Source organism: Myxine glutinosa, chromosome 2 (genome assembly GCF_964187855.1).
Source record: "Myxine glutinosa chromosome 2, kmMyxGlut1.1, whole genome shotgun sequence".
Lineage (NCBI taxonomy): Eukaryota > Metazoa > Chordata > Myxini > Myxiniformes > Myxinidae > Myxine > Myxine glutinosa.
In genome coordinates, this window is record NC_136262.1 from 180,290,746 (window position 1) to 180,302,844 (window position 12,099).

Below are 12,099 nucleotides of genomic sequence, written 5' to 3' on the forward strand. Positions count from 1 at the left end.
TTTTATTATTTACTTGTGATCTGGTATTGTACGTGTGGGGGTGAGTGAGTACGTTTGTGCTAGTTCTTGTTTGTGTACGTTTCCGGGGCATGGACATGGCTGGATATGTGGCCAGATTGCAGGTAATGACACGTTATGGCCGACTGTGTCACCTATCCAAACCTAACTCCTTTATCATGTTCATCTAGCTTTTGGTTCAAATTCCTTCCAGTTTCGCCAATGTAGAATTGGTCACAGTCTTTGCATGATGAATGGTAAACAATTCCTGATTTGACACTAGTTTATAAAGTGTCCTTTAGTTACCTTTGCCACCAAAGGTGAATGGAGGTTACGTTTTCACCCGTTTGTATGTCTGTGAGCAGGATATCTCAAAAGATTATGGACGGATTCGGACCAAACTTTGTGGACAGGTTGTATTCCTGGTAGGGGTGAACGGATTATATTTTGGTGAAGATCCAGATATGAGAATTTTAAGCGATTCTTTACCAAGTAAGAGATAGGACCAAAACGATGTGTAGCATGATATTTCAAAATATTATGGATCGATTCGGACAAAACTTGGTGGACAGGTTGGGTGTGTGACGAGGACGAATTGATTATATTTTGGTGAAGATTCAGACACCAAATTTTAAAAATAGATTCTTCACAATTGAGAAATTGAGCCAAAAAAGATACGTAGCACCATATTTCAAAAAGTTGTGGACTGGTTATGACAAAAGTTGGTGGATGAGTTGGGTAGGTGACAAGAATAAGCCAATTATATTTTTGGTTCAGGTACGGATGTATATCCAGCCCATCAGTGGGATGCAAAATGTAAACTGTTCGGCCTGGTGGAGGTATGTGCTACACCGAGTGCCGTGCTAGTTTTGAAATGACATTACAGATGATGCGTAGAGGCTTGTTGGCTACACCAATCCATGCACTACATACTATCTTGCCAATCCTTTTGGAAAGGCCCTGGTAGTATGGCAGCACACAGTACCCAAGTGTGCCCGGCTCGTTCCGTTCTTTCAGGGTAGGGAGCATCTCTTTGCTGTACCCTTTTTTGAGCAGGACTTCTCTAAGAAATGGAATTTCTTTAATTGCAATGACTTTGGAAGATGACAGTCCATGCTGGAGCTGCCAAGGTCCATGATGCACTATGTTTGTGGGAGATTGGGTTGGAGGAATTAAAATCCAGTAATCCGGTGTTGTGGGTTGGTTTCCTGTAAAGCAATGTCTTTCGGTAGCCATCAGGCTCATGGTAAACCTCCACATCCTCAAGGCCAATTTGCTTTCTTTTTCAATTTAAGTTTTTAAAATAATGCTGGGAGATACCTGGCCAAGTTGCCCAAGAAGGTGGTCTACCATATTTGTATGCACAAAGGCGAAAGTGTCATCCATGTACTTGTTCGAGTATCGGGGGAGCCAATTCTCATGAGAGCCAGATATCTTTTGCTGAAGTTCCTCCATCACCAAGTTAGCCACAACAGAACAGCAGAACCCATAGCTGTGCTAAATATTTATCGATAGAGTGTACTGTAATAGATGAAGATCGTGCTATTTAGACATCCGCAACAGGTTGGCAAAAGGTGTTAACTGTCTGTTGTGACAAGCCGTTTTCCAATCGTTAGTACGTTTCAACCGACTGAGCGTGGCACTCTCCGCCAGATCGACTAGGATATTGGTGAAGAGTGAAACCACCTAAAAAACTACCATAATCTCATCTTCCTGGATTCTTCAGAAACATTCCTCGTGGGGAAAAAAAAAATCAATCCGTCAGATCTGCATATCCATAAAGGACTAAACACACCTTATTGAAACCCTTGTTTAATTGCTTGTAACATTGTACCATTAATGTGAAGGAAGAAAGGAGGGGATAGAAGGGACACATTTGCCTTGATTAGTGGATCAATGAAGAGGATATGGATGTTAAATTAGTCATATCTCTCACAGATCACAGGTACAGCACATGTAGGTGAGCAGTGATGACAGTGAGGTACAGTAGGTGAGCGGTCCATTTGCTCCCCCAGTTATTCGGAACGTCGACGCATTAGTTGGCAAGGTGATCGAGTCTCTTGCAGCACTTGGTACCATAAGTGAGAGGACAGAGGTTATACAAATAGGAAGACCTACAAAAGCATAAAGGATTAGCACAAAAAAAAACTGCTAACCTTTCCGCACGCACCTCGTTTCACCATCATTTTCAATGTTAGTTACACAAACGTGACTAACCGGTGAGGCATTGCGCCGATATGGTCTTGAAAACCAGTGCTGAGAAAGACTGGGTGTTAGTGCTGAACAGAAAGACACAAAGCAAATGGACTGGGTTGAACAATCAGAAACAGGAGACAGAGCATTGAACGACACAAAGCCTCGTCGGGTTATTCGTCTAGGGGACCCCTTACGCACTACGTTAAGCTTGATCTATGTGCGGGTACAGTTGATCTGTGTGGCATGCACGCACAGGTACACAAACCAACAACGGCAGGTGTCCCTTTCGGGCGAGGGTAGTAAACATAAAGCCCAATATACAATTAGACGTTCAGATTTAAAATGGCAACCACCCAAGAGTGAAACGTGTTAAATAAAAATAAAAATAGGATTTCATGTATATTCACATCAAAAAACAAGATTCCATTAAAACCCAGAAAACAAAACTCAAAATCAATCATATTTGCACAGTAATAATTTGAGCAAAAGCCAATTGTCTCGACTGCAGGATGAGAGGCACGCGCACAACAGCGGTCAAATCAAAAATGCATTTCACAAAACATCTCAGAAAATGACCGAGGTTCATCATCGGGCATAATGGGTAACGTCGGCTTCAGTTTGTCTAGCTGCGGTTTGCACCGGTGAGCTTCGACGACCCCGGCGCAACACCGTAGACAACCCGGGTGGGTGGATTCAAACCACTATCATGACACAATAAATAAATAAAGCAAGGGACAACAAGCAGATAAAGAGTTAAGGGTTCAGTTCAACCTGAGTGCAAGAGCCAATCCAATGATGGATTTATACCTTAGTTGTGAAACTTAAACTCATGTGAGTAACAGAAGAGAACTGCCAATGACAGCCTCAGAGGAGGAATGGCTATAACAATGTACATCATTTGTACGTATACATGTACAATATATATATATATATATATATTTATTTTTTTACTCTATTCGATATGGGTCATTTTGGACATTCTAGTATCCATGTAAATTTTCGATGTAGAAACTATGCCTGAGCCATCAACTGCAGACCAACACCACAAGCAATTCAGACTAGGTGAGGACAGGCTGTTACGTAACATAACCCCGAAAGAAATATCCCTTAATCAGTCAACCTGGTTTTAATCAGAATCTGATCCAACAACTATCTTGAGAACGGCTCGGTTTCCAAGAGCTTCGCATCAAACCCTTAATGATGCCTTCGGCCGGATTTGAACTCAGAACCTCTGATATTCCACAGCCCAGTCTTTTCACCATAGGCCACCACAAAAACGTGAAAAATAATTGAGCATACATTGTGATGCAGGAGAGTCCCGTTCTGATACAAACAACAAATGTGTACATACTTGTGAATGAAACAAATGGTTCATTCTAGGCCCAGAGTCAGTCATCTTGTGAATCGATGAGGCAGTTTGTGAAATAGATAGCTGCTTGTTGAAGGTGGGAAAGAAAAGGCCATAAACCTGCGAATGTCAATTCGATGAAGACCCACATCAGAATAGGAGAGGGACTGCCTGCTACACAGTCGTTCTCTGGTTCTGTGCTTCTTTGGCTGCAGTCACAGCAGGAAAGAGTGAGATTGCCTCAGGAGGCCACCAGAGGCCATATGCCCATCGATAAACAAGAGACCAAATGTAGGGCACAAAGAACTCTGCAGGGTTTTCTTCCTCCACGTAACGGAAGCGTAGTTCAGGGAACTTCTGTGGGAGCAAGGAAGGAAGTGAGGGCATACAGGTTAAATGTACACCTTCAAATCAAAACACACACACACACACACACACACACACACACACACACACACACACACACACGTATATATCTGGCAAATAGGGTGGATCAACCACAGTCAGATTCTCGTAGTCCCAAAATCTGCAGGTAAATTATTATGATCTCTGTTCACTTACCTCATGATTTCACGATCCAAGGTTCAAATGCCTTAAAAAGTATATTTTGAAGGAACTGCGCTCCAACGCGAGTCGAAAGAATTGACGCGACCAAAGACGGAATTCGTCCGAGTTGCTTTATTGAAACAAAACAGCTCAGGTATTCTGACAAGCCCGTTTTTCGGGCAACAATATATATACACATTTATGTCGGGAAGTTTGCCCGGCAAAAGCTATACCGGGCATGCCCGGGTATCAAGGGCGAGCCTTGGAAAGGCGAGTCTGGACCTGCCCGGGCGTGTTTGGCTGCGGCCTGGCAAGTCGAGGCTGGGCGTGCCCGGGCGCTCTGGGCGAGCACTGGAAAGGCGATAGCGGGCATGCCCGGACGCTCTGGGCGAGCCCTGGAAAGGCGATAGCGGGCATGCCCGGACGCTCTGGGCGTGCCCTGGAAAGGCGATAGCGGGCATGCCCGGACGCTCTGGGCGAGCCCTGGAAAGGCGAGAGCGGGCATGCCCGGGAAAGACGAGACCGGGCGTGCCCGGGAGGTTCGGGCGTGCCGGGGAACAGTGAGTCCGGGCATGCCCGGGAGAGGCGCGTCTGGCCGTGTTCTGGCCGGTGCAAGGCGATTATGTACATACAGCGGTAACCGCTACACACGCCCCTCCAGAATCGACCTGCACCGGCAGGGTCAATTTAAGGGGGGTCCGGATGACCCGGCCGAAGCGACCCCTGGAGGGTCGTGGGGAGGGGTCTGACGTGGTGGTGGGTGGTCGAGCGGGGGGAACTGTGGACGGGGGGCGGCCTCGCCGCGGAGGAAGGGCCAACCGTGGTGGTCGGTCGACGTCCATGTGCGCCGGTTTGAGGCGGTCCACAGAAATCCGGTCCGGCCGGCCGCCGAAGTCGACGATGAAAGACTTGTCGCCCCGTCGCAGGACCCGGAAGGGCCCGTCGTACGGCGGCCGGAGTGGCCCCCGGTGCGCGTCATGACGCACAAAGACGTACTCCGCTGTGCGAAGCGCCGGGGGGACGTAGGACTGGGGGCCACCGTGGCGGGACGTCGGCATGGGGGCAAATTGTCGGGCGGCCTCCTGGAGGTCCGAGCGCTGGCGAGCGGCGGACCAGGGACTGGTAGCGTCAGGCACGAATTCGCCCGGGACGCGGAGTGGCTGGCCGTAGACGAGCTCGGCGGCGGACGCCTGGAGGTCTTCCTTGGGGGCCGTGCGAAGGCCCAAAAGGACCCACGGCAGCCGGTCGGCCCAACCGTCGTCCTGAAGGCCGGCCATGAGTGCGGCCTTCATGGAGCGGTGAAACCGCTCGCACAACCCATTGGCTTGGGGGTGGTAGGCCGTGGTGCGGTGCAGCGTGACCCCCAACGAACGGGCGACCGCGCCCCAAAGCTCAGACGTGAACTGTGGGCCGCGGTCGGATGAGATGTCCGCTGGTGCGCCGAAGCGCGCGACCCAGGTGGCGATGAACGCCTGCGCCACGTCGGCGGTGGTGGTGGAGGTGAGGGGCACGGCCTCCGGCCACCTGGTGGTCCTGTCCACCATGGTGAGCAGGTGGGTGAACCCCCGCGAGGGGGGCAGGGGACCCACCAGGTCCACGTGGACGTGGTCGAAACGCCGTTCAGGCACGGCGAAAGGTGCCAGCGGGGCCTGGGTGTGGCGGTGGACCTTGGCTCGCTGGCAGGCCATGCAGGCGTTGGCCCAGTCGCGGATGTTTCGTCGAAGGCCGTGCCAGACGAAACGCGCCGACACCAGCTTCTGAGAAGCTTTCCGGCCCGGGTGAGAAAGGCCGTGGATGGAGGCAAAGATGCGGCGCTGCCAGGAAACGGGCACGATGGGGCGAGGCTGGCCCTGGGAGACGTCGCAGAGCAGGACGGTGCCCGCGAAGGGGATGTCGGCCAGGCGGAGGCCCGTGTCCGCCACGCGGAGTGCCTGCACCGAGGCGTCGGTGGTCTGGTCGGCCGCCATGAGCGTGAAGTCCACGCCGAGGTGGACCGCGTTCGCGCTGGCCCGCGAAAGGCAGTCGGCCACGGCGTTGTCTTTGCCGGTGACGTGCTGGATGTCCGTGGTGAACTCCGACACGGCGGAGAGGTGGCGCTGCTGGCGGGCCGACCACGGCTCCGTGACCTTAGCCATTGCGTAGACCAACGGCTTGTGGTCGACGAAAGCCGTGAACGGGCGGCCCTCCAGGAGGTGTCGGAAATGGCGAACGGCCAGGAATAGCCCGAGCAGCTCGCGGTCGAACGTGCTGTAGTTTAACTCGTTCGGCCGGAGTTGCCGGCTGAAAAAAGCGAGTGGCTGCCAAACCCCGTCCACCCATTGCTCATGGACGGCGCCCACCGCGTAGTTGGAGGCGTCCGTAGTGAGGGCGATGGGCGCGTTGAGCACCGGGTGAGCCAGCAGCGTTGCGTCGGTGAGGGCCCGTTTGGCACTGGCGAAGGCCGCGTCCATGGCCGCGGACCAAACAATGTCATGCTTGGCCGGCTTGCCCCGGAGGGCCTCGTAAAGGGGCCGCATGAGCTGAGCAGCGCGGGGCACGAATCGGTGATAAAAATTCACCATGCCGAGGAACTCTTGGAGGGCCTTGATGGAACGGGGACGCGGGAACGTGGTGATGGCCTCGACCTTGGTCGGCAGCGGCACGGCCCCGGTCTTGGTGATGCGGTGGCCCAAAAAGTCAACGGTCGTCGCGCCGAAGTGGCATTTGACCGGGTTGACAATTAAGCCGTGCTCGCTGAGGCGACCGAACAGTGTTCGGAGGTGGAGGAGGTGCTCGGCGCGGGACGTGCTGGCGACGAGGATGTCGTCCAGATAGACGAAAAGAAACGGCAGGTCGCGCAGCACGCCGTCCATCAAGCGCTGGAACGCCTGGGCCGCGTTCTTGAGGCCAAACGGCATCCGCAAAAATTCGAACAGGCCGAACGGCGTGATGACGGCCGTCTTCGGGACGTCGGCCGCCCGGACAGGTACCTGGTGGTAGCCCCGTATCAGGTCAATTTTCGAAAAGATGACCCGTCCCGCCAAACGGGCGGAAAAGTCCTGAATATGCGGGATCGGGTACCTGTCGGGGGTGGTAGCGTCATTGAGACGGCGGTAGTCGCCACACGGGCGCCATCCACCCCCCGGCTTTGGCACGATGTGCAGTGGCGAGGCCCACGCGCTATCGGAGCGCCGCACGATGCCGAGGTGCTCCAACGCGTCGAATTCGGCCTTTGCCACGGCGAGCTTGGCTGGGTCGAGGCGGCGGGCCCTGGCGTAGACCGGCGGGCCCGTAGTGGGTATGTGGTGCTCGATCCCGTGCCGCACCGCGACGGCCGAAAACGTCGGCCGCGTGAGGGCCGGGAATTCCACGAGCAGGCGAGCGAACTCGTTCGTTGCCGGGAGGGCGCACGCCAGTTCGGTCGGCGCGGAGCTGCTCATTGTGCACGCCAGGGAGCTGAAGGTCTCGGCGTGGACAAGGCGACGTCGTTTGACGTCGACCAGCAGCCCGTGCGCGCAGAGGAAGTCGGCGCCCAGCAAAGCCACGGGGACGCTGGCGGTAACAAAAGTCCATTGAAAGCGCTGGCTGCCGAAGCAGAGGGTGACGACGTGTGGGCCGAAAGTGCGTATGGCCGAGCCATTAGCAGCGACCAAAGAGGGGCCGCAAACTGCGTCCAGCCTGTCCTGCTCGGAGGCAGGTATGACGCTCAGTTGGGCGCCGGTGTCGCACAGGAAACGCCGTCCAGACGCTTTGTCCCGAATAAACAGCAAGTTGCCCGAGTGGCCGGCGCTCATGGCTGGGAATGAACGCCGGCCCGGCCGTTTCCCGACCTGCCGAAAGTGCACGGGGGCCGGCACGTCCGAGCCTTGTGTCCGAACCTGGCGTGGTAATAACACCACGCCCGGTCAGGTGGAGGCCCCGGCCGTCGTGTCGGAAGCGGGCGGTGCGGCGTGGCGGCCGCCAGTTGCACCGGCAGTTCGGCCTCCAACCGCGCAGGGCGCTCGGGCGTCGTGGGCGTCGCCTCGGACGGCGGCGGGCTCCAGGTAACCGCGCCGATGTGCTGGCCCGCCGAGGAGATCTTATCGGCTTCCCTGGCGAGGGCGCGGGAATCCGTGATCAACGTGCCAGCCAGGGCGAGGCGTACCGGGTTAGGCAGCTGACGGAGGAACAGCTCCCGGAACAGGAATGCCGGAGAGTGCTCGCCGAGCAACGAGAGCATATAGTCCATGCGCTCGGACGGGCGCGTGTCGCCGAGCTCGGGCAGGTCAAGCAGGCGCCGTGCGCGTGCTGCCGGTGAGAGGGCGAAAGCGCCGAGGAGGAGCGTCTTCAGCGCGTCGTATTTGTCAGCAGCCGGCGGGTGCTGGAGGAGGCTCAAGGCGCGGGCCGCGGTGGTGGAACCGAGCGCCGCCACAACATGGTGGAAGCGGGTGTCGTCCGCGGTGATGCCTCGCAGGGCGAACTGGGAGTCCGCCTGGGCGAACCAAACAGCCGCGTGAGTCTCCCAGAAGGTAGGCAGTTTAAACGTCACTGCCGTATCCATGTCGGTAGGTCACCAATGAAGGAACTGCGCTCCAACGCGAGTCGAAAGAATTGACGCGACCAAAGACGGAATTCGTCCGAGTTGCTTTATTGAAACAAAACAGCTCAGGTATTCTGACAAGCCCGTTTTTCGGGCAACAATATATATACACATTTATGTCGGGAAGTTTGCCCGGCAAAAGCTATACCGGGCATGCCCGGGTATCAAGGGCGAGCCTTGGAAAGGCGAGTCTGGACCTGCCCGGGCGTGTTTGGCTGCGGCCTGGCAAGTCGAGGCTGGGCGTGCCCGGGCGCTCTGGGCGAGCACTGGAAAGGCGATAGCGGGCATGCCCGGACGCTCTGGGCGAGCCCTGGAAAGGCGATAGCGGGCATGCCCGGGCGCTCTGGGCGAGCACTGGAAAGGCGATAGCGGGCATGCCCGGACGCTCTGGGCGAGCCCTGGAAAGGCGATAGCGGGCATGCCCGGACGCTCTGGGCGTGCCCTGGAAAGGCGATAGCGGGCATGCCCGGACGCTCTGGGCGAGCCCTGGAAAGGCGATAGCGGGCATGCCCGGACGCTCTGGGCGAGCCCTGGAAAGGCGAGAGCGGGCATGCCCGGGAAAGACGAGACCGGGCGTGCCCGGGAACAGTGAGTCCGGGCATGCCCGGGAGAGGCGCGTCTGGCCGTGTTCTGGCCGGTGCAAGGCGATTATGTACATCCAGCGGTAACCGCTACAATTTGGACAATGATTCAAAAGTTCTCATGTTAAAGTGCTTTGATGTTTGCGAAGGTTCTTATCCTCTGTGCTGCCTACATTTAAGCTCCACCACAACGTGATTGACAGTGAACAAAATGGAATAAGAGCACCCATGAGTGTGAGGCCTATTTGTGGCTTGCTCATAACAGATTAAAACAGGTATAAAAATACTTCAAAGACTTTGTCTTGTCTGTGCTCCAAAGGATATTCAATCATGAAGAAGTGGAAGGCATACGGTACACCTTGTGACAACAATATCCTAAGCACTCCACAAGTCTGGCCTGTATGGTAGGGTGACAAGCAGGAAGCCATTACTCAAAAAGGCTCACCTTGAGTCCCATTTGAGGTATGCAAAAAAACACTCCGGAGATTCTGAAGCCATGTGGCAAAAAGTTTTATGGTCTGACGAAACCAAGATTTTGGTCTCAATTCAAAACGTTACGTTTGGCGCAAACCCAACACAGCACATCACCCAAAGAACACCATCACTGCTCTGAAGCATGGTGGTGGCAGCATCATGTTATGGGGATGTTTCTCATCAGCAGGGACTGGGACACTTGTCAGGATAAAAGGGAAAATTAATGGAGCAAAATACGAAAAAATCCTGCAGCAAAACCTGACGCCCTCTACAAGAAAGCTGAAATTGGGACAGAAGTTCACATTTCAGCATGACAACGACCCGAAGCACACAGCCAAAGCTACACTGGAGTGGCTAAGGAACAAAAGGATAAATGCCCTGAAGTGGCCCAGTCAGAGCCCCAACCTAAATCCAATCGAGAATCTGTGGCATGACTTGAAGATTGCTGTCCAACAATGCTCCCCCACCTCCTCTCATTTATTGGGCAATATTTTCCCCTTCTTCTGTACAAAACTGTTCAAGCTCGGTCAAGTTGCGTGGGGTTGGAGAACATTAATATACACTGTAACTGTATATTAAAATATATTATTCAATTAAAGGTTGGACACAAGATGAATACATGAATGTGATTTTATTCCCAACTGCAAGTCTTTAATATATACATATATATATATATATATATATATATATATATGTATATATATATATTAAAGACTTGCAGTTGGGAATAAAATATATCTATACCAGGTGGTCCAGAAACCCTGGGCATATTTTGAAGAACGATACCTGCAACAAACAACGAAGTTTATTATTGTTCTTTGGTGCAAAACAAAACATGGCCACTCGTAAATGGATGTGACCACTTCAACACGCACAGGCATCACGTGATATGCAAAAGGGTGAGGTACATCACATGATATGGATCGGGGTGAGCTTCGCTCACTGTGCTGCACACGTTTGTCTCACTGTGCTGCACTGTGCTGCAGACGGAAGCCAAACAGTTCAATCTTGGTTTCATCAGACAACAGAATCTTGTTTCTCACAGTCTGAGAATCCTTTAGGTGCTTTTTTGCAAACTCCAGGCGGGCTTTCATGTGTCTTTCATTGAGGAGAGGCTTCCGTCTGGCCACTCTGCCATAAAGCCCAGATCGGTGGAGTGTTGCAGTGATGGTTGTCCTTCTGGAAGTTTCTCCCATCTCCACACAGGATATCTGGAGCTCAGACAGAGTGACCATCGGGTTCTTGGTCACCTCTCTTACCAAGGCCCTTCTCCCCCGATTGCTCAGTTTGGCCGGGCGGCCAGCTCTAGGAAGAGTCCTGGTTGTTCCAAACTTCTTCCATTTAAGAATTATGGAGGCCACTGTGCTCTTGGGAACCTTCAATGCAGCAGAGATTTTTTTTAGGCTTCCCCAGATCTGTGCCTCGACACAATCCTGTCTCTGAGCTCTGCAGGCAGTTCCTTCGACCTCATGCTTGGTTTTTGCTCTGATATGCATTGTCAGCTGTGAGACCTTATATAGACAGGTGTGTGCCTTTCCAAATCATGTCCAATCAATTGAATTTACCACAGGTGGACTCCAATCAAGGTGCAGAAACATCTCAAAGATGATCAAGAGAAATGGGAGGCACCTGAGCTAAATTTCAAGTGTCATAGCAAAGGGTCTGAATACTTATGTCAATGTGATATTTCAGTTTTTTCTTTTTAATAAATTTGCAAAACTTTCTAAAATCCTGTTTTCTCTTTGTCATTATGGGGTATTGGGTGTAGATTGATGAGGGAAAAATGAATTTAAACGATTTCAGCATAAGGCTGCAACATAACAAAATGTGAAAAAAGTGAAGGGGTCTGAATACTTTCTGAATGCACTGTACATACTGGAGGGGAAGGTGCAGACTGGAAGTTTGGGACGATTACACCTCACCACCACGAAATTAAAAACATCTCACCACCACATAATTCAAAACACCTCACCACCATGTAATTCAAAACACCTCACCACCACGAAATTAAAAACATCTCACCACCACATAATTCAAAACACCTCACCACCATGTAATTCAAAACACCTCACGACCATGTAGTTAAAAACACCTCACCCCCATGTAATTCAAAACACTCCACCACCACGTAATTAAAAACGCCTCACCACCACAAAATTCAAAACACCTCACCACCACAAAATTCAAAACACCTCACAACCACAAAATTCAAAACACCTCACCACCACGTAATTGAAAACACCTCACCACCACGTAATTCAAAACACCTCACCAACACATGATTCAAAACACCTCACCACCACGTTATTAAAAACACCTCAGCACCACAGAAACAAAAGTTTGAGGGAGTAGTTCAGTGACAACACAGACACGGCCCAGATATGTAGACATATAGATGG

General features: G+C 52.5%; 1 protein-coding gene across 2 annotated transcripts in view; it reads right to left on the bottom strand.

Annotated features, from left to right (window-relative positions):
* Window positions 1-3,150: 3,150 nt before the first annotated feature.
* The window catches only part of DYM (dymeclin), an 82,908-nt gene continuing 73,959 nt past the window's right edge, over window positions 3,151-12,099 (bottom strand). The window contains exon 17 of one of the 2 annotated variants that reach the window (XM_068106679.2): window positions 3,151-3,898. In XM_068106679.2, the coding sequence (XP_067962780.1) occupies window positions 3,716-3,898 (183 nt within the window). In that variant the 3' untranslated portion in view covers window positions 3,151-3,715. The remainder of the gene's footprint in view (window positions 3,899-12,099) is intronic. The other variant, XM_068106678.2, reaches the window with a different exon arrangement.